Consider the following 23,003-nt stretch of genomic DNA (forward strand, 5'->3'; position numbering starts at 1 on the left):
TATTCTGTAGACTCAGGTGAAAATGAATACGAATGTCACCCAGGACGTGGCCATAGACCATATTGAACTGTACTTAATGAAAGTAAAGTGTTTCTCTCAGCCAGCATTCACATATGCCTGTTCAGCCACCTCCTTTATCCAATAGGTAGCTATATCACTTTATCAATAGGTTTTATAGGTTTTATCACACAGCAGAGACCATTTATAGCACTCCTGATTGCCTGATTGCCACTTCTCATTAAAAAGACAATATATAAGCCTTGAAGGGGTATAAAGGATAGTGGTAGGTCTTTCAATATATTTCCAGGTGGTGAAAGAACAAAAAGTCTTGACTGTGACTGTGAAGTGATTTGTTTATATTCTACTGGACGCACATGAGCATAGCTTCGCAAAATCTCCATAGCTTATGTACAGGAAACAGAATTAAATAGTTCATCTCATGAGTCCTCTGGTCCGAGTCGTTCATTCTTTTATTACATGAGTCCCATAGATGCTACAGTGCAACAGATCAGGTTTTTTTGGTCTGAATCTTGACAATATTGTTGCAATAATTATGGGAGTCATGTGATAAAAGAACTAACAATACGGACCAGAAGATATGAGGTGACCTACTTATTCTGTTTATGAGCTGCATTGTCATATTTTGATTAACAGAACTATAGTCAAAGCTGATGTATGCAGATGTGTCGGGGGATCTGCTTATTAAAAATGAAACATTTTATATTACTTCCAATCAAAGGAACTAAATGGAAAGGAAATATGAAACATATTTGTTCATTGTGATGAACGACTTTTAAAGAACCATAGTCACTAAAATGACTAAAATCCGATCTTCCCATCACTAACTGAGGCAAGACGGAGGCCATGTCCACACTAATACAGTTTCATTTAAAAATGGAAAACGGAAAATGTCCACACTGAGGTGGCATTTTTAGCCAACAAAAACATTGCTTATTGAAAACGTTCTCCAAAATGGTACCCGGAAAAGTGTCACAGAACAGTGGTGGTTTAGTGATTAAGGCTCTGGGTTACTGGTAATACAGTAAGTTTGAGGGTTCAAGCCCCAGCACTGCAAAGCTGCCACTGTTGGGCCCTTGAGCAAGACACTTAACTCTATCTTCCCCAGTGGTGCCATACTATGACTATGACTTCCTGACAGGCTGGGATATGTGAAAATTACAATTTCTATTTGGGATTGATAAAGTACAGTAATCCCTCGCCACATCACGGTTCAGCTTTCGTGGCCTCACTGTAACACGGGTTTTTACATGGAACATATCTAATTTTGTTTTGTGGATTTTTTGCTGTATCGTGGGATTTTGCAGTGTATAGGTAGTAGTGTTGAGTTATTTTAAATTTTTTTTGTGGTAAAATAAGCATTTTCTATCCTAAAAAATTGTTTTCAGAAGCTATAATGTTTCTCTTGCTTATGCAGTACATTCATTTCATCATCATCACCTTCATCATCATTATTATAAATATATATACTTTTTTCCCTACGTCATTTTTATATTAAAAAAATCTATATGGGTACTTACCAGGGAAGATACAACTTGAATGATGAAGATGATGATAAATTAAGTTTACCCCCCCCTCGCCCTTCTTTCCACCTTTTTCCCCACTCTTTTTTTCAATGGACCATAAAAAGCAATGATAAGTATGAAGCCCTATGGAGCCGAAAGAGTCGGTTCTTCTCGGTATGCTGAGTCAAATCTCAAATGACTCACTACAACAAGCCGAGCTTTCAATCACACACACACACACACACACATTAATTTTTACTCCTGTATTAATTTTTATGATTTTCCATACACTGTTCATTTGTAAAATAAAATCGAACCGGAGATTCGAGTAACTTCAGGCTCTTTCTGACACGCCTCCTGATCCAAGACACGCCTATTTATGCGATTACGTCACATCTTATAGTCGAATCCAGTGTAGGCTTAGCAGGATGTTTTGAAAACACAGATGCCATGTTTTAGAAGCTCGGTTTCGATCCAGACGTTTGGATATTTGAAACAAAACATGCTACCCAGAGCGCTATGGAGAGGAATGTGTGCTATTTGAAGGACATCGAGGACCTAAATTCACAACCCGGTCGCGGTGTACAGAGCGAGAGGTAAAGCGTAAACTTGATGACGTTTCAGACGTGACAGTCCAGTTCGGTGGATATGCTGAGCTGGAGATCGACATTGTGTACGTGTTGCAACGGCACGTTATATTGCATTAATGAGAAGTAATACGATTTGTAAATAATCGACAGTGTGCATTGTAACACGCATGCGACTGATCACGTGATACTGATTTTATTTATACGGATTAGTCTTCCAGCTAGTGCTGCATGTCCTGTTAATCCTGATCATCAGCTAAATCGTGTGTCATGCAGGCTAATGGCAGTAGTCGATGCTGTTTAAATAGTTACTAGCAAAAACAATGTGGAAAATGATGTCGAAGTGGTTTAAAAAAGTAATATAAAAACAATATAATCGAAGCCATGGTGTATTTCCTAGCATAAAATAATATACGAATAAAAAAAAAAAAAAGAAATAATAAAAGAAAAAGAAACAGTTTTAAATATTTGTTAAGATATTTTGATTGCTCTCTTGGCAGGTTAGACGATCCGGGATACGTTTTGGGGGCGGAGCTTTGCGTGGAACCCGGAAGCAGGTTGAACAAGTAGGAAAACCAAGTTATTTTTATAAGTTTTATTAATCTGTATATGTGTAAGCTTTCAATTTTGATAAACAATTGTTGTGAAAATGTGTGCAATTGGAAAAAAAAGATAAATTTTGATTGGGCTGAAGCGACAGTCATGTGATTTTGAAGCCTCAGTGATACTGCTGATTAAAATGTCAATATTTTCCCTGCTCTTTACACAGTAGTGTGTGTGTGTGTGTGTGTTCATTAAAAGGCCAGCGGTTATGTTTGATGCGGAGGAATGTCATGTCTGCAATCGAGTTGTCTAAACATGTTATAACACTTTAAACTCATGATGACTGATGATCTGAATAAACTCGTCACTGTATTTAGTCTCAGCATGATTTCAGGTTGTTCTTACAAAATGTTTAAATATGCTTATTCACATGATTTGTATTTGACATTTTTGCAGGACCAAAACCTTGATCGAAGAAATCCGAGCTTTGATCAAGAACAACGAGGCGGAATATTGCTCATTCTGGAGGCCTGTTCTCCCCTGGGGTGGCGTTTACACCATCCGGGCTGGTCAAAAGGCGGTGTCTTGCATCCCGCTGTACGTTAAAATCAGTCTGAAGAACACCTGCACCATCGATGGCTTCCTCATGCTCTTGTACGTCATCCTGCGGGACAACCAGACCTTTCGCCGTGAAGTGAGTTTGTTCCTGGGAAAGCGTTTTGTGGAGCACTTTCTCTATCTGATGGATTCGTATGATTACACCACAGTCAAGATTTTGTGGATCTGGGACCGGATGTCTAAGCGTCAGTATCGCTCCGAGATCCATCAAGCTGCTCTGGAGATCGACCTTTTCGGCAACGAGCACGAGAACTTTACAAAGAATCTGGAGAACCTGATGTCTACCATTCAGGAGAGCTATTGCACCAGCTGTTGCTGCCCATGTCGGTTCCAGGAGCTCCTTCAGAACACCATAAACATTAAGTGAGAGTGGCATTGAAAATGATGATGACTGTAGGATTAAATGGATATCATTTTGAAGTAGTTCAGGCTTTAAAATGGTGAACGAATGCTCAAAATACTTGTTGTTCGGAGGTGAATACAAAGTGAATTGTTAGAGAGACAAAAAAGAAGTTCAAGCATCTAGTAGTGGAGCAGCTGATGGAAAACCACGTTTCTGCAGCTAACCATTAAGAATGACAAGATCGACAAAAAGTGTGGAAACACGTAGTCTTTTATCATTTTTGAGAGGCACATGCATGTTTGTTTGGTCAGAAGGTTGTAAACACCTTGTCTTATTTGATATTTAAAAGACATGTGCATGTTCATTTGGTTTCCATGCAACAAAATAGGTTATTTTAGAGCATGAAGATTTACTTAAATATATAAATGTCCTGATATATTACTGATCATGGAAAAATCTTACCTTTGCATGAATAATAGCTTTACACAATTTCTCCAAACATTCAGCTGAAATACTTTGCCATCCCTCTTGAAACTTAAAGTTCTTTCTCACTAGTTTTCAAGCGAGTAGTTTTTGGTTCCAGTTCATCCCAGAGCAGTTCAATAGGATTTGAGTGTGGTGACCAGTCAGACCATTTCATGGTTTATAACAATCCAGCGGACTGTTTGCTGTTTATATATATATATATATATATATATATATATATATATATATATATATATATATATATATATATATATATATATATATATATATATTTAAATCCTCTTAAGACCTGAGCTTTGGCCTGGCTTGCATTTTAGATTTCTTCCAGCTATTTGGGGTTAGAAAGAACCAATAATTATAATAACCAAATATTTTCTTTGAACATAAAGCTCTTTTTGAAAAAAAATTATGTCCACTTATGTAGACACTCGGTCTGTATCTACAGAAAACAATCAAGACACCATTGTGTAACAAAGTGCAAATATCTATTATTTACAGTCTGAGCACTGTCCCTGAACATTTTTCATTGTTACTGTTGCATATATAACTGTTTCAACTTCTGAACATGGATATGGAAAAACAAAATTTGTAAGAAACAAGCTATCATATCCAAAAAACCTTGACAATGCCTTGCTTATGTTTCGCATTTGCTTTTTTGTAACACTCTAAAACTTCAACTTCTCCAAACTAGGAATGTCCTTTTTGTCTGTGGGAACATAGGAGGATATATATAAATATATATTAGAGAGAGAGAGAGAGAGAGAGAGAGAGAGAGAGAGAGAGAAATAGTACCTCAGAAAAGTGAGTACTCACATTTCAACCACTATTGTATTTTAGACTCTTTTTAAGGGACTATACTATAGAAATAAAACGTGGATATATTTTAGAGTCATTGTTGTTCAGCCTGAATACATTTATTAGGTAACAAAATTTCAAATACTTTTCTATTAATTTATTAATATAAGTGAGGTCCAGTTACCATATATATGTATATATTATATGTATATATGTAAATGGGTATGTATGCATATGTACCTTGGTTTTTACTACACCCTCCCTGATGAAAACTGTGCTCAGCTGTCTTTTGCTCTTTCCAAATGACCTCTAGGTGACCTTCTAATGGTCCGCTTGGGTGTAGTTGTAAGATCCGTAATTTGAGTGCAAATGTCAGCACCTTTGAGTGTTCCACAAAACCCTATAAATACCTTGACTGTATCATATATCATCCTCATGAAGTTGTTTATAAACTTTATATTAGATTTGCGATTTATATATGCATTGTTCAACTGTCAGCAGTATCTAAGAAGCTATGCTGAGAATTCCATTACTGCAATCATATTATTTTGTATCCTTTTCTCTCTCCGCAGCCCTCCACATGAGCTCCCTGATAAAGATCCTATTCAGTCTGCCGTAGACGAGTTCTTCTGTCCGAAGGTCATCCTCTGCCAGGAATATGGGTGAAGTGTAATTAAACTAGAAAACACATTACAGAACCTTTACCCTAATTCACTAATATTGATTTCTTCACGAGGATGCGTTTGCCTTCACAGGTGTAACGGGCTGAGAGAGTTCTCGCAGAGAGAGTTTTGCCACGGGGCTCCTCCCTTTATCATCCTTAACATGCAGATGTGGAAATCGGAGGACCTCTACTACGTTCCATACCACTTGGCTTTGTCCGATCACAGGTCTCTGTCTTGATTTGCGTTGGTTATGTTTGTTGCGGGGTCATGCTGAAAAGGACAACTAATGTAAAACAGAGCACTGTTTAAATGAAAGATGATGATTGAGGCATGACCGCAAGACCACTAGTAACTAATCTACTGACTCGTTGAATAGTGTGCGTTTAGTTTCCTGCTTTAGTAATGACCTTCATTTTCACTGTCTGTGATCTAGCTTTCTATAGCCTATAATGGTGGTATTAAAAAGTGGATTGATTTAGCTAGGACACCACTGAAAATAAGATTTATCACTCCTAATCTGATCTCAGATGACCCTTCAGAGAGGTTTTTATTAGTATAAGTATTATTATTATTATTATTATTATTATTATTATTTATTAACATAAGTAATTAGGGTTTTTTCCCACAGGTACTCTCTAGAGGGCGCCACCCTCTTCAACCAGGAGGAGCATCACTACTCTGCAGCGTTCCAGATTGATGGCTACTGGATGCACTACGACGGGCTCCGGAGCGATAACTTGATCTTGTTGAACAAACCGCCAGAGCTGCTGCTCCTGTCTTCCCTGGTGTACGTGCGCTCTCATGAAAAATGACACGCCCATCCTTCCCGCTGCGATTTCCTTCCTGTTAAGATCACACCTTTTTTATTCAGTTTGTCTTGAGCACTTGAAGTCCATCAGCGATGGAGTGGCGTTCAGCTGGAACGGAAAACCGAACGTAAAACTATAGACTATAAGACTCATGTGGATTCTCCTCCTTTACACTTTGTTAATGACATCATACTCATCCTAGGTGGTCGGTTTCATCAGTCAGATCAGGTCAGTTGAAGAAAAAAGAAATAAATAATGAATTTCATGAGTATTTACGCTTCTCCATAAAAAAATCGCTTTTTTTTTTTTATTCTAAAATAATACTTTTTAATAAATAATTATTATTATTTTTATAATAAATGCGACAATTCGGCGGAGAAGCCGAGTTAAACTGTTCGACTTTTTTTTTTCTTTTTTTTTTTAAGGTGCTTGGAATCCAAGAATTTTGTAAAAGGTCTGTTATAGTCAAGGGCTGGTGTGTGAAACCCGAACTGTCTGTTTCGCTCAAACATTTTTTTAATACAGTGAACTCCGCTTCAATAAATCACGTCATTCCTGCAATCCAGCTGATACTTAAAACCTAGATGTTCCAGATGTTTTGCTGATCAGTGTACATAGTGTGTTCGTCTGCAGTGTCGTGTAAGTAGCGTCTTAAAAAAAACTCAAGTGCCAAAGCGACTACTCAGGAAGTGAGACGTGTTTTTTTCGTCCTTAGGAAAAATCAAATTTTCCGACGCACGTAATATACACGAGTTACGTTTGTAAGAATTTCACACACCGGCCCTGAATTCAAATGAACTATTGTTTGTCATCACTAAAGAAGGCATATGTTTTAATTTGATGCTTTTCTTAATCGTTCCTATTATTCTCATGGATTACTTAAGGCTTGCAAGACTATCCTATACTGTATTACACGTGTGTGAACCTGTAAAGTAATACGTGTGTACCATGTTTCTAATTTAAACTTCTTGAAATTTCAGTACACAATCTGGTTTTACACAAAGATGGCTATATTTATAATTGTTCCTTAAAACAATTTTGCACTTATTTTTAATAAAAAAAAAAAAATAATGAAAGAAAATGTTTTGTTGTGAGGACAAACACCAATGAGGGATGAGAAATCCAACAGGAACGTGCATAAAGCTCCGAGTATGAGATGGTGTGATTATACGGTTCTCAGTCTTGAAGGCAACGTGGTTTTAACCTTTGAATGAAATCTATACTTTGTTCAGGAATAAGCTCTCGAATCCTCAATATGATGTCAAAGCGAAACACAACACGATTTTCTGTCTCACGACTAAACCACGTGTTTGATACGTGTAGCCGCTTAATCAAATGTTTCGGGGGTTCAAGCCCCATTGTTGCCATGCTGCAACTTTTGGGGCCCTTGAGCAAGGCCCTTAACCTAATGTGCTCCAGAGACCCTGTGCTCTGACCCCAGCTTTCTAACCACTGGTATTCACGAAGGAAGAATTTCGCTGTGCTGTAAAGTACATGTGAAAAGTATAAAGCATCTTTACATTTTTGTACAGGAATCACTTAATTTAAATCAACCAATAAATCCGGATTTCCAAATTGAGTCGGTGTGTAAAATGTGAGGTAATTACAAATGCAATTAAATCACATAGACCCATATTTTATGGACAATTGAACATAGAAAACATGTCTGACATGAGGTAAAAATTTTAAGGAAGAAATGAGGGTGTTTCGAATTTGACGGCTGCAATTTGTAGCACCAAAATGCTCAAAAAGTAAAAAGTTTTTCAAAAGAAACAATGAACATTTAGCAGCTAATCCGATTATTGAATTATTTCTCTCAGAAGTAAAGTTTCTCAACATCAGATTTGAAAAGAATCCAATATCTTATCATTCATAGTATATAAAGTCATGAAAAGATTCCAAGAATCTGGAGAAGTCTCTGTGTGCCAAGGGCAAGGGTGAAAATCTTTAATGGATGCCTGTGTTAGTCAGGCCCATTTAAAAATGGGTAAGGTTATGAAATAGAAAACACTACATAGGCCCAGAAACAGCTCCAGAAATCATAGTGTGTACTGTATACACAGCTCGCTGTGTCATCCACAAACGCAGGTTAAAGCTCTATTATGCAAAGAAGCCACATGTGAATGATCCAGAAATGCCAGACCGAAGCTCATTTAAAGTTGAGACAAGTGGAAATCTGTTGTCAGACAAATGGAAATATGAAATTCTTTTTGGAAGCCATGGGCATTGCATCTTCCGTACTAAAGAGGAAGAGGACTGCATAGTAAGACTTGACTTGACCATCCGCCTTTTTATCAGTCCTCAGTTCAGAAGTCTGCATTTCCGATGGTGTCCAAGCTTGCACATCTGGAAAGGCTCCTTTAATGCTGAAAGGTATACCCAGGTTTAGAGCAACAAATGCTTCCATTCTTCCCCCAGGAAGGCCTTGCATATTCCAGCAAGACAATAAAAGCAAATGAAAAACACAATAAAGAAGACCCAGGACTGCAACTAGAATCCTTTATCAGACACAAATGGGAGAATGTTCCTCTTCCAAAGATTTTGCAACTGGTCTCCTCAGTTCCCCAGTGTACATGGATAGTGTCCGGATGCGCAAGTAGTAGTACACATGACATTTCTTAGGTCATATTTAAAATTATCTTATTTTTTTACTTAAAATGGTATCGGTTGAAACATTTCCTGTTTTAATATAAATAAAATTCGGGATTATGAGATTTGCAAATCAATGCATTGTTTTTATTTTACCCAGCATCCCAACTTTTTTGAAAATGGGCTTGTAGACCGTCAATTCTACAATTTAAAGATGTTAAGGGAGTGTGGAGTTTCCATGAAAAGTGATAGATCACTCAGAAGAAGTGTTGCGTAATAATAATAATAATAATAATAATAATAATAATAATAATAATAATACACACGTCATTTGGCCTTTCCGGACCAGGCGTTTATTTTTTTTGGACTGGGTATAACTGCAACACACACACACACACATCTATATAACCTGGCAAAAATGTGCTCTCTTGTTCAATGGCTGCTAAATTTGAAAAATAAATACTGCATCTATTGATGAAGGTTTATATATTTTTACTTCCAGTAACAATCCACAGAGACATTATATATATAAAAAAAAAACAAAATAATCACATCACTTTAGACAGACACCCGTTAAAAAAGGAAAAAAAAAAAAAAAAAAACAGGTGGAAAACATTGACATCGGTTTCATACAACGCTCTTCAGACAGTGGGATCAACCCCAAACACACACCCACACACACACAGATTTTATCCAGCTTTCCTCATAAAACAAGCACTTTGGTGAGAGTGGTGACGTGACAAGAGAACAATAAGAACGTCACAAATTTCCCTTCATTTTGCAGTTTCACGTCTTCAGATTAGGCGAGATGCATATGGCGGCCGCTGCCCCTTCTCCAACGCTGTAAGTAACCGGACACGCCGGCGTGCAAGGAAAGGAGCACGGGGTAGAACGTTTCAAGGGGTCGTTACTGCATGCACCGAACGAGACGTTTCATGAAATAACGCATGGCAAATGCGGAATCACGCCAGCGTGATGCGTATATATATTCATACTTTTCCTTTTGTTTTTTTCTTTTAATGCGATAATGAGATGACATCATGACATCAGTAGTACATTTATTATTAGCGGACAGCACGTGGTTCATTTTTCACGTTCTTCAATGAAAACACCTCTGAGCATTCCTCTACCATCTCGCTACCTTCTGATCAAATAAGCTCATGGGGTTAAATATTCCATATTCAAGAACTCACACAATAATGCAGGTTTTTTCTTTTCCCCCAGGGTACCCAAAGTCATTATCGCTTACTAACAATGACTAGAATTATTGCTGACAGTGCTGATTTTCCATGCTATTCAACTTCCTCTTAAAAACAAAAAAGATTGTTGTTTATTCTGTTTAATGATCACGCCTTTAAACCTTTTAAATGAATCTCGTGCCTCACACCCATTCACCCAATATCATGGTCATAATTACAGTCAGGGAAATTTAAGTGCTTTATGGAGGAAAAAATGTAATCGCTATTTAGAAACAAGAACTTAAAGTATGAAAGATGGTGAAAGGAATCCAGCGGGGAGAAAAAGCCAAGTGTTTTAGTCACAGCATTTAGTTTTTAACAACAACAGAAAAAATGATCTTATTGCATCGTTGAAAATGCCTTCAACTGAAATGTAAAACATACACATCACACAAAGGATTAAAGTTTTTAGCAAGTGCAACGCAGAGCTCCGTTTGTAACTATACCCATGTGCAAATAAATATCACTCAATATACTCACGTGGATTTTGTCTCTTTCAGTTATAGGATTTTATAGATATATATGATGTGCCAGAACTCGCATGTCACATTTAGAAAAAAATGTAAAAAATAAATAATTAATAAAAAAATCTCAGTTGGGTAAATAGGGGGGATTTTCTTTGTTTTTTACTCATTAAACCCATCCTTAGAAATGGTGTAATCAAGCGAGAGTGAGAACGTTTCTGGGTTTCTGATCGAAAGGTCAGGGGTTCAAGTTCCAGCAATGCCAAGCTGCAACCTTTGAGTTATGCCATTAACCTTCTCTCCTCCAGGGGCGCTGTATCATTGTTGGCCCTGCGCTCTGACCCCAGCTTCCTAACATGCTGGGATATGCGACAAAAGTGCTGAAATTGATTCCAATCAATTTCCCAAAAACAAAGCTGATTCTAATTGAAAATGATTCAACATACAGTTTTTCAATGTCTTTAAATAACCATTTCAAGGATTGAAGGGGGTGGCTATACAGTTTGTACCAAGAAATTATCAGCATGCAGATTTCTAAAAATGTAAACCAATGGCATGGATCATTACAATGCAGTAATAGTGTTATATAATATATATTAGACGTTTGATCAATTCATGGGCAATGATAGTTGATTGCTGGAACTATCTGCAAAAATCCGTACCAATAGTTTTTCCGGGATGCATTATAGAGTTCAAGAGCAACTTCTAGAGGCGAATCACTGACACCATGTGCTGTTTGAAGTGTCTGTTATTCATTTTGAATGTAACTATTTTAATTTATTTGGAGTCTTACTTTTTGTTCCAGTTTAAATGCGTTATGTCCCTCAATATTTATTAATATATTCATATTTATTTTATTTAGCAAATTTTCACGATTCAGTACTTTTTTGTAATAAAGTACAGTAATAAATAACAACTGAGCAGCTACAAGGGGGCCCAGGATTATTTTATTAAGGAATGTTCCAAGAGTGTTTGATCTCATGACTAGATCGTAATCTATGTGCCTATGAGGCATGATCTTTACATGAAGACACAGGGACGGTTCTGGGACTGGTTAAAGAGCAGACAAAGGTAGAGTTTATATATATATATATATATATATATATATATATATATATATATATATATATATATATATATATACCCCTCACATTTCAGCAACCATTTTATTAGATCTTCTCAAGGGACAATACTATAGAAATGAAACATGGATAGATTTTAGTCAATGTGCAGATTGTATGGCAGTATAGATGTACTGTCCTCTCAAAATAACATTATTGTATAAATAGCTGGGTTCTGCTAGTCAAACATATATCAAATTTTTATTTCTATACTATTGTCCCTTGAGATGTACTAAAATGGTTACTGAAATGTAACAGGGTGTACTCACTTTGTGAGATACTGTGTATATATATATATATATATATATATATATATATATATATATATATATATATATATATATATATATATATATATATATATATAGGCTCTAAATTTAAAAACAATATGCATTAGGAATGTCCATCTCGCACAAACAGGTATTTGCTTTTAGTGACTTTCACTGAATTCTACTGAACATATTTGACATACAACAGCAGAGAATACACTTGACTTCATGTGGACATGATTCATTTGAATGATGTTATTGCACAGGGCTTGATGGAGCGTTTTTTTTTTTAAACAATACCAGAAGATGACCAACATGCAGAACGAATAAAAAATAATGATTGAACGACCGACAAAGAAAAGAACTGACGGAGAAAAAAAAACGAATCCTGAATTATTAACTAGCACCAGTAGAGTTTTACTTTTGACTCCCACACCTCAAAAAAAGAAAGAAGAAAAATAGGCGACTCGCGTTCGACGAATAAAGAAAAGTCGTAGAATCGAGACGTCGACATAAAAAAATAAATAAAACTAAAAGATGTGCTCTACAAGCTACCGAGGAAGAGACGTGTAGAACCTGGAAGAATTTTTTAAGAGACTGCAGTGAAACATTGATATATATGTGGACCACGAACGCACGCAAACACGTGCGCGCGCACACACACACGCACCAGTGCAGGTAACATTTACAGGCAATGCACTGGAGGATATAATCTATATTCTTTAGTCGATGTATTTACAGGTTTAAAGAAAGGCAGCCCTTTTTAAGAGTAAAAAGTTTTGTTGTTTTTTTCCGCTTTTTTTGTGACCCACTACTTTAGATGCAAACATTTCAAACTCAGCCGGTGAGTGCTTGTCCTGCACGTGCACGCGCACACATCCCTTTCATGGCCATGCATACGCATCATCTCCAGGCACAGACCTGCAGACCTATAGAAATTTTAGATGCTCGTTGCACCTGTAGTTCCGTTAAACAGAATAAATGTCGTAGCCGCAGACCAATGCCACGACGCCATGACTGGTGTCTCCTGCCATTCAGCACCTTTGTGTCCTATGCAGAGCTCTTACAGCTCGGCTCCTGTTAGCAAAAAAAAAAGAAAAATGTCTCTCTTTACTTCTCCGAAACCCCAAAATCCCGGGAAAAAAAAGCAGAGCTCTCCTTTTCCTGGACCGGTTTCCACATGGCTGCGGCAACCTTCTGAGGAACGTAGTTCCGAGGATGGCTGGGGAGTAGGTAAAAGAAATGCAAAAAAAATCTTTTTTTTTGTCTTTCTTTTAAAACAAGTACCCTAAGACTGCCCCAGGGGTCAAAGGGCGGTCAGGCCGAAGTTACAGCGGCAGTACATCATGCCGCTGGAGTCGAGCCAGCTGTCTGAGATGGGGTCATAGCGCTGCACCGTGTTTAGGTACGACGACCCCGAATGACCCCCCACCACGTACAGGCAGTTGTCCACGACTGCGGAGCCAACCCCTGTGCAAAAGAGAGGCACAACATTTCTAGTCAAGAAGGATCAAAGCACTACGGATGCACAGTCGAACGATTCGGCGGTTTGACGAACAACCGGCAAAAATCCATACTGACAGTTTTTCCAGTTTGCGTCCGAAAAGCGGCTAAAAAGGTCCGCCGTCATAACGAGAGCGGCCTCTAGAGGCGCATCACTGACAATGTGGTGTTTTGTTTTTACATGCGAGAATGCGCACTGCACGGAGAGCGCTCATATATACACACATATATACATACATACATACATACATACACACATATATATATATATACATATATATATATATATATACATATATATATATATATATATATATACATATATTTACAGAGAATGAGGATGTGGAATCATTTTAACCACTTGTGGATGCATGATTTAGGCTTACTAATGCAAAGAAAGCACAAAAAGGAATGCAATGGCACAGTTTGCGATCTAGCATTAAACTCTTCACGCAGCCGTTTTACTGAGAGACAGACACTCAAGAGTTTCATCGTGTGTCGGTGTTGACGAGTACCGAGGCATTACTGTATTTATTTATAATTTGTTATATAGTTATACATTTATTTATAATTGATTATATATATTTTATATTTATTATTTTACATGGACTGTTTTGTCTGTTTTTCTATCCTTTGTTTGCAGAGACAATCATGCTTGATCAGGTTTTAGCCTCCAATGAAAGGAAACCGTACGACATGCAAACTTACGCAAGACAAACGCAAATTTGGGCCTCTCACCTGTGCGAGGTTCGTTCATCGGCCTGCAGGCTGTCCACTGGTTCTGATGCGGGTCGTATCGTTCGATGCTGGATAAATGCGACACTCCGTTGTGTCCGCCGACGACGAAAATAAACCCTAACATGACTCCCACGCCAAAGTTGATCCTCTTGTTAGCCATGGATGCCACCATTTCCCAGGAATCCTTGCTTGGGTCATAGCGCTCCACACTGTGCAGAAACAATACATTACACTGGGTTTTAAAGAAAGAAAAACCAATCGTTTGGAGGTAAACCAGATTTTCCTCCAAACAAGAGAGAACAAAAAAATGTAAATGGAACCTGACCAAAACAACCTTTAGTGTTGCATTGATTGTCAGGAATTGAGTTCTCACTCTCGCTTGATTACAAAACCACAACATAAAAACGTGTTCCTAGAAGCTATTCCCAAACTGCAGACAAGTGTGCTTTCTATATAGAAACATCTCATGAGGGAAATCTTGTTCAAGGCGACAGCACAAACAAACGATCCCTGTAGTGAGTGTCGGAGGTCACAGGTCTCAACTGGAAACGTCTCGAGTTATTTCAGGGATGGAACAGTACAAAGTGTTCTGCGTTTTTCGATTCTCCTCCTCTTGTGTACGGAAAAGAAGATTTGCCTCTGGTGGCTTTGTGTGGTGCAATGTTCTATACATTATATAGTCTTTCGGCTGCTCCCGTTAGGGTTTGCCAGAGCGGATCATCCGTCTCCATACCCCCCTGTCCTCTACATCTCTCATCCCTCTTTCAAACCAACTATCTGCATGTCTTCCCTCACCACATCTATAAACCTCCTCCTTGGTCTTCCTCTTTTCCTCCTACCTGGTGGCTCCATCCTCAGCATTCTCTTACTGATATACCCCATGTCCCTCCTCTGCACATGTCCAAACGATCTCATCGTCGTCACGCCCAACTCCCAAACAAATTTTTTAATTTTTTTTTAGGAAAACGAACAGGGCAATAGTATGAAAACACATCTTGTCCATCACGTCCGACTATAATTTTGGCACAGTCAAAATCACTGACATTACTTTCCCACCCCATTCTGATGGATTCATATTAAATCCTGGCCATATCTTACCTGTTCATATGAGCAGGACCGTAGCCTCCAATAGCATAAACCATACCGTTCAGCACCGCGGTGGCGAAGCAACTGCGCGATTTGGTCATGGGTGCGACGGGTTGCCACTCTTTCAACTTGGGCACGTATTTCTCCACCGACTGGAGGTAGTACTGGCCATCATAGCCCCCGAGCGCATAAAGTTCCCCGGCTAATACCACGACCCCTAGCGTGCTCCTGCACTCCGCCATGCACTCCACTGACGACCAGGTGTTGCTTTCAGGATCCCATCTCTCCACAGTGCTCTCGTCCCGCCTGTAGCTGATGCCCTGCCGCATGTGTGTGGCGATACCGCCCACCACGTAGACCTTCTGGTCCAGGACGGCAACGCCGAACTCACAGCGGGGCATGTTGAGCGGGGCCAGGCCGATCCACGAGTCCGTCTGAGGGAAGTACATCTCCATACTGCCGGAGAACAAATCACGAGAGAGGTTAAGAACAAACAAAATGTTAATATTTAAGTTTGTATGTGATACAGTTTATATCATTTTCCCCCCATTTTCTAATTCATTCCCATAAATTCCTGGTACGTTTCCAACTTGGAATTTTTCCCATATTCTCCAGATGGAATTTTCCATTCTATTAAGAGATTGATGTGCTAAGAGTAACAGAGTGTTTCCACCTAAAATGAGTGGATTATGCAAAAGTTTGTAAAAGGAGCATGTTTACTGGAGTCATGTTTTACTGAGTGTTTCTCTACGTTTAACTGAAGTACATGGTTTGTTACTTCGTCCACAAGTGCTCCTTTTGTGACCCTATTCATGGTCTCACCTTTCCAGAGTGGCGAAAAGTCCAGCTTTGCCTCCGACTGCAACAAGAACCTTTGGCGCACAGCGTGGTCTGGTGGACAGCACCGTCTGGTAGGAAAGCCTGTGCTCTGGCATGAAATGGTATTTCAGGGCCTCGTTGAGAAGATGCTTGCACGCGTGGTCGTCCCGGACGAGGTGATTGGCCTCGTAGAGGCGCGTCAGGAACTTGACACTGAGCAAAGGCAGCCGCACGCTGTGCAGCAGCTGGGCCAGATACTGCTGCCTCTCGCTTGGGTCGTACTTGATCCATGACTCGAGCGCGTAAAAGACCGTCTCCTCCGTGAGCACTCTGAGGCAATCGCTTGACACGATCTCGTCCAGCTCCTCCCTGGTCAGCTCAAAGAACTCCTCCGTCCGGCAGACCTCCTCGAAGTTCTCGCAGATAAACTTAGTGGCCGCCAGACAGAGGTCGTGGCAGCCGTAGGTTTCAGCGAAGCGCGAGATGCCGATGCAGTTCGCCGCGTCCAGCTGGCTCTCGAGAAAGCTGCAGCACTCTTTGAGCACGAGTTTCACCTGCAGGAGATTGGCAGCTGGGAGGAGAGACTCCACCGTTTCTTGCGAGATGAAAACCGTGCCTGTGTACGCGTACTCCACGATGGCCTGAAAACCAGGACGCAGATGTTTCAAGACTGCGAGCGAAATAATATCAGCGTTTGTGGTGAGAGAAACGCATTTTAATACTGATGTGTTACCTGCAATGCAGCTTCGTCGATGCACTGAAACTCAACCTCCGAGGTCTCCTTCTCGGACAGGTTGCCAGTAAACATGGCCTTAAAGTACGGGCTGATGCTGGCCAGCACCACTTTGTGGGCGTGGATCTTGGCATCGCCCACGCGGAGCACAATGTCGCACAGCTCGCGATCTTGCCGTAACAGCTGTAGGCCTTGCAACAGCTGCTCCGAGTGAGGCCGCATCAGACTGGCAAGCATATAGGACTGGGCCTGCTGGTCCATCTGTTAAAAAAAAAAAACACTGAGGATTTATCAAGTTTAAACTGCTTAACATCTACGGCTACAGAAGTTCAAATATTTCTGTAGAATATCCGAGTACTGGAGGAAGCCCTGGTTGGTTTATCATAGTCTAGATAGCTCACAATTTTGACTGCTGTAGGACATCCGTCTGGTTTTGTATTGTGCCAAGAATCATGCTGTGGTTCTTTTCATTTCTGCGCTTTCTTACAAGTATTTGGGTTTGATGTGGCAACAAAAATTTATATTTGGCCCTGGACTGCCCATACTACAGAATTGTAGTTACCTGGATTCAGGGACCTGCTGTGCATTACAGCTGATTATTCGGTATACAGATAGCTAGGATGGATCGTACTTGCCGATTACCTAATATTCAACTGATTTAAAATGGATACTGGATTAAAAAAAAAAAAAAAAAAAAAATCCAATGTAAAATAATGCTGAACTTTATTAGAAAATGAAAACTTTTAAAAAACTGTAGTATCACAAATAGGGGCTAAATGGAATAAAATTGTATATATTAATGACATTAATAAATATTGAACAAAATAAAAGACGCATTCAAACTAAAACAAAATCTAACACTCCGAATTAATAACAATTGTTACATCCAAAATTAATAATAATAAAATAATAATAATTTTAAAAAACACACTCCGTATGAACAGCACTTGAAGTCAGTTATTTGCCGCTCTCGTACTATATGACGCAACCTGGAAAAACTATTGTTCCTATTATTACTGTAACTATTATTCTTTAACTTTTATTGAACTCTATTATAGTTGCTCTTTGATTCTCATTGTTTTTGCAGCTGGTCTTAAAGGGCTTCGTTCTCACTGATCAATTCTCGGCTGAATAAAAGTTCTGCACCTTGAGAAAATCAAGCTTAAGAACTGCCACACAAGGATTATTTGGTGACATGGAATTTGGGGGTAACATTCTCCGATTTAAAAATTTTGCCATTGAAAATGTTGGGCTTGATTTGGCTTTTGTCAATTTTATTATAGACACAACTCCAACTAGCACTTCGCATCCTTATAAATCGTTAGACATTGACCGCTGGAATCGAAAACATTTTTTAGTGGGCGGGCTTTGTGTACCCGCTTCCTGAACCTTTGTGAACTAGGGATTCCATTAAAGTTGGCACTCTGTCATGGAATCAATTAGAATTTCAATGGGATGTTTAAAAGTCAGATAACAACTCTACCTTCAAATTAACATTTCCTGCTAAACGACAAGCTGCTTTCAGGACTCAAACGCTCTCTTAGTGTTCAGGTCTCGGCTGAAAACATGCATTTGGTCAATCCTTTTGTCGGTGGGTTTTTCTTAGGGAAAAGAGCAGATCTGGAGGGACCGTTGATATAGAGGCTTTTGGTGAACAGAGATGTTCGGATGCTGTCATCCCCCTGCTCTGGTTTTACTCAGGTTTGGTGATTCTGGTGCGGTGGGCCTTCTCTTATCCCAGAGGTCCCTCATGTCTGTGTTCCTGAGTCCCTACTTGCACCCTGAACACACTGTACAACGTCTTTAACGTTAAGTAACAACAAGGATATCTAATCATCTCTATATCATCCTCCCTATCAAATCTCTACTAAGGGTGTAAGAAAATAGCAATACACGTGAGTATAGCGATATTTTCTTTAGCGATACTGTGATTCTCAATACCACAATATCGGTATATATTTTAAAATTCATACAAAATTCACGGCAGTTGTTTCATTTCAATTAGTATTCGATTATAACCTGACCGCAAGATGGATAGTTTTCTTATCTCTGAACTTAAACAATGACGTACTAGCATAAGGGCACACCAATAATGTTTGCCTTAATATCCACCTGGAGCCTTGACTGACTCGTTGACTTATTGGAATTTTCATCAATCTCACGTCATATTAGGCGTCTTTACCGACCATGTTAAAAAAACACTTGATGCCACTGGGGTGTGATACGACTATGGCTGGCACAGGTTTCAAGGTATGGGTAGGTTTCAGAGGTTAAGGCTTAGCACGGTGTTATTTCATATGTAATTAATGAAAATGTAAAATTCACTGTGCTCTAAATATATAAATTATTACATTTTTCGCTCATGTTTGTATATGGTGGTGTGTTCTGTATGACAGATTTCCGTAAATTATACCTGTTCCAAAAATGTAAATAACCCAATAAATCACCTTGCTTTACAGTATCATGAAATATCGTTTTGCAACACACGTATCGTAAAAAAGTCGATATCGATACGCAGCCCTACCCTCTACTGTCTTTCTCGAGTTAAACATGCCCCCGAGGGACCAGTAACCTACAATCTCATCCCTTTGGTTCTTTTCGGAATCCACCTGTTCCATTCCGACGCCCTACCTCTGGATGGAGTTCCTTTTATGAACAGCCTAAAGATCCATGAAGCTTCTGATCAACTCCAGAACTGTGGGAATGGATTTGGACTTGAATGAATCAAATCAGAAAAGCTTAGGGTTTCAATCTGCATGAACAGATATGTATTTAAGCAAACCTTACTGAACGGTACACCTCGACTGTAATGAGCGGACTTTCTGCGTCAGCCGGGTGAGGATGGGTTCCTCTGAAGGTTCCTCTGAAGGTTCCTCTGAAGGTTCCTCTGAAGGTTCCTCTGAAGGTCTCTTCACTGTCAGCTCGCTCATTAGAAAAATAAGCACTTCTATAAGTAACCAATATAAATTCATATGTTATGACCTGTTTCTCTTTTTAAAGCAGGTCAGAAGAATCAGACACAACCTTCTGTCTCTTTTTATAATCTACATCATTATTATTGAGACATGACTTTTCACATGATTTGGACAACAAATATAGCTTCGTGGAAATTGAAAAAAGGGTGAAAAGGAGGACTGCTGTGGTTAGACAGACCCTGGAGAACCCCCTGATGCCAGGTGAACATGCAGCATGAGCTTCAGCACTTCCTTAAACAAATCATGTCCCAGCAAACTAATGCACGAAGGACAACACGAGGGGGAAAAACCTGCAGTCCAAATATCCGAGGAGAACAAGTGGACTTCAGCGGGGCTGCTAAAATTAGCCGGCTAACACGCTATCTGCTTAGCGGCTACCGTTGGCAAGCTACAACTGTTGCTAAAAATAAACATCGCTAGGCTACATACATTAGCGTTAGCAACAGCGGCTAGGCGAGCCACCGATCGGTTCTGATCCGCGGTTGGTGTTAATAAAAAGGGTATAAATGAGATTTGGGGGAAGTACCTGTATCCAGGGCTGCTCTCGGGCGGGTGAGACAGAGACAGACAGAGGCACAGAGATGTACTGCGGTAGTGGAACAAGCCTCCAGCTTCTGCCTGCAAAACAAACAGAAAGAAGATTCGCCCTGCGTCACTTCCGGGAGCACGGCGTGTGTGTGTGTGTGTGTGTGTGTGTGTGTGAAAGGGGGCGGGGACTCACGCGTCTGACGGAATCGCAAGCAACCGCGACATCACGCAGTCACGTCATAACACGTGTGTGTTAAATATACTTAAATCTGAGCACTGATCCATGTTCATGTTATGCTAAAGATGAAGATGATGATGAATAAACAGTATACTATGATTATTAATGATTGTGATAATTATATTAATAATAATAATAATTATTAGTTTTATTATTATTATTACCATGTTATATATACCTGTTATAATGATAGAAAAATACCGTAGTATAGTATAGTATAGTATAGTATAGTATAGTATGAAAACCACACAACAAAATAAAAGCAACAACAATAATAATAATAATAATAATAATAACAATAACAATAACAATGATAATAATAATAATAATAATAATCATAATCATAATAATAATAATAATATTGGTGTTTATTACTGGTTCATTAGAATACTTTCAGTCTAAAAAATACCAGGTAGTCTAGTCTAAATAGCTCGAGTATAGTCAAGTATAGTATAGTCTAGTATAGTAGTAAATATTTATTATTGGTTCACTAGGATCTAAAAAGTACCCTGCTGGGTCAGTGGTCTAGTCTAGTCTAGTAAAGTATAGTATAGTATATTATAGCATGAAAATCTCATGACAATGCAGTAACGATAAGAAGAATATAAACAAGAACAAGAATAACATGTTTATAATCGGTTCACTAGAATACTCGATTTAAAAATATACAGTTGGGTAGGTAGTATAGTATAGTATAGTATAGTATAGTATAGTATAGTATAGTATAGTATTCCGTATTATAGTTAGTATAGCTATAGTAGTATAGCATACAGTAGTATAGTATAGTGTAGTATAGCGTAGTATATAGTGTAGTATAGTGTAGTGTAGTATAGTGTAGTGTAGTATATAGTTAATCATATGCCACCTGAATGCTTATTTGATAAGACCTATAACAAGCCCTGGTCATGGAGTACCCCCTGTAAGGGGGTACTCCATGACCAGGCCTGACCAGAGCCTGCCCCTTGTACCCCCTGTTTTCTCTGCTCTAGCACTGTTGGGAGAAAGGAAAACCGTACAGTAAGCAATACTACAGGGCCAGAGTTAAATCCATATAAAAGACAATTTATATACAATATAGTGATTCATGGTAAAACAATAAAAAAAATATGCAATTCATTGTTTGGCTGCAATACATCAAATAATTGTACATATAGTGTATATATGCAATCAATATAAATACAATTAATGAACGCAGCGCTCTTGTACCACCATATGAAAACTGCTGACCAGATATCATTTGACTGGTGGATGATTTTTCAGCACAGCACTGACACTGACATGGCAGTGGGATTTCAGTTAGTTTTGTATTTGTGTAAATGATCGGTTCATTCCAGCACCTGGATGCCAGTACAGAGACGACTCTTGACCCAAAGTTTTGCTAGAGGCTCTAAGGGCACATCTTGTTTGTATGGGGTCCATTTTTTGCCATGCAGCCTATTTTGTGTTATGTTTAATGTGGATGCATACACACACACACACACACACACACATATACTTATTATATATTACATTTACATTATAAAAAGAAAATGAAATAAATGCCACAGAATTTTCTTTTTGTAATAAATAAACATTTGTTTTACTGATGTGCCAAGTCTCAAATCAAGCACCATGATGCACACATCTGTTCATTAAAACCGTTCGTGTAGAAACATGTATAAAAACGAAACTAGATTAAGCTAGTGGCTACTCGCCCAGTACCGGAAATACGATTTGTAGTGCGCCAAAATACGTATTGTTTCGCGCATGCGCGATATCGCTGCCATTGCTGGATTTTTTTGCGTTTTATACCCAGTTTTAAGAATTTATCTTAAAAGGAGAAAACCTGACATTTCCACATATCGAGGGAGTGAATAAATGAAGGATAGAAGGCATGACGATATTTGTTGTATGCTGAATTATGTAGAACAGTTTAGTAGAATTTATTTTAGAAAATTAAATATTAAATGTTACACACACACACACTTTTAATTGAAAATTTCCATTAATTTAATAATATTTAATATTTTCAATATAGAAAAAAATTATTGTATTGATTTGATTTATTTTATTCTTATATATTTTATTAGATATTTATTATTATTATTATTATTATTATTATTATTATTATTATTATTATTAAACCAAGTAGGATTTTTTTGTTGTTGTTTTCGGAATTTTTATTATAGTAAACTTTAAACAAAAACAAGCAATTTTGTTTTGCATTTCTTTTGAGAAAATTGAGGTACGTAAAGAAACGTAAATTGTGTGTACCGTTACTCCACTGAGATTTGTGTGTGTGTGTGTGTGTGTGTGTGTGTGTGTGTGTGTGTGTGTGTGTTCGTGCGCGCGCG

General features: G+C 38.6%; 2 protein-coding genes across 11 annotated transcripts; one reads left to right on the forward strand and one right to left on the reverse strand.

Moving 5' to 3' along the window:
- The first annotated feature begins 1,927 nt into the window (after positions 1-1,927).
- On the forward strand, positions 1,928-7,445 carry c8h14orf28 (chromosome 8 C14orf28 homolog). Its single transcript, XM_046855994.1, has 6 exons — positions 1,928-2,119; positions 2,611-2,676; positions 3,110-3,634; positions 5,468-5,557; positions 5,651-5,785; positions 6,189-7,445. The coding sequence occupies exons 1-6, from the start codon at positions 2,043-2,045 to the stop codon at positions 6,370-6,372; spliced, it is 1,077 nt and encodes a 358-aa protein (XP_046711950.1). The 5' UTR covers positions 1,928-2,042; the 3' UTR covers positions 6,373-7,445.
- Positions 7,446-12,196: 4,751 nt separating this feature from the next.
- On the reverse strand, positions 12,197-20,580 carry LOC124390194 (kelch-like protein 28). 10 transcript variants are annotated; one of them, XM_046855988.1, is made up of 8 exons: positions 20,431-20,580; positions 19,717-19,850; positions 19,561-19,624; positions 16,930-17,190; positions 16,200-16,837; positions 15,390-15,833; positions 14,292-14,500; positions 12,197-13,520 (listed from the first exon to the last, which is right to left on the reverse strand). In XM_046855988.1, exons 4-8 carry the CDS (start codon positions 17,188-17,190, stop codon positions 13,357-13,359), a joined length of 1,716 nt encoding a protein of 571 aa, XP_046711944.1. In that variant the 5' UTR covers positions 19,561-19,624; positions 19,717-19,850; positions 20,431-20,580; the 3' UTR covers positions 12,197-13,356. The 10 variants fall into 10 exon arrangements, with proteins under 10 accessions (XP_046711944.1, XP_046711945.1, XP_046711940.1 ...); XM_046855989.1 differs by having other exon boundaries at positions 19,717-19,854; XM_046855984.1 differs by having other exon boundaries at positions 19,717-19,876.
- Positions 20,581-23,003: the final 2,423 nt, after the last annotated feature.

The sequence above is a fragment of the Silurus meridionalis genome, chromosome 8, assembly GCF_014805685.1.
Source record: "Silurus meridionalis isolate SWU-2019-XX chromosome 8, ASM1480568v1, whole genome shotgun sequence".
NCBI lineage: Eukaryota > Metazoa > Chordata > Actinopteri > Siluriformes > Siluridae > Silurus > Silurus meridionalis.

What these genes read in the sequence shown, in the direction of transcription:
- c8h14orf28 (XM_046855994.1), top strand. Translation starts at nt 2,043, where the DNA reads ATGGAGAGGAATGTGTGCTATTTGAAGGACATCGAGGACCTAAATTCA. An exon ending in CAGAACACCATAAACATTAA is followed by an intron (nt 3,635 to 5,467) that starts GTGAGAGTGGCA and finishes CTCTCTCCGCAG; the next exon opens with CCCTCCACATGAGCTCCCTG. An exon ending in TTGGCTTTGTCCGATCACAG is followed by an intron (nt 5,786 to 6,188) that starts GTCTCTGTCTTG and finishes TTTTTCCCACAG; the next exon opens with GTACTCTCTAGAGGGCGCCA.
- LOC124390194 (XM_046855983.1), bottom strand. Translation starts at nt 17,190, where the DNA reads ATGGACCAGCAGGCCCAGTCCTATATGCTTGCCAGTCTGATGCGGCCT. An exon ending in CTTTTCGCCACTCTGGAAAG is followed by an intron (nt 15,834 to 16,199) that starts GTGAGACCATGA and finishes GTTCTCCGGCAG; the next exon opens with TATGGAGATGTACTTCCCTC. An exon ending in GATGAACGAACCTCGCACAG is followed by an intron (nt 13,521 to 14,291) that starts GTGAGAGGCCCA and finishes TCTTTTGCACAG; the next exon opens with GGGTTGGCTCCGCAGTCGTG.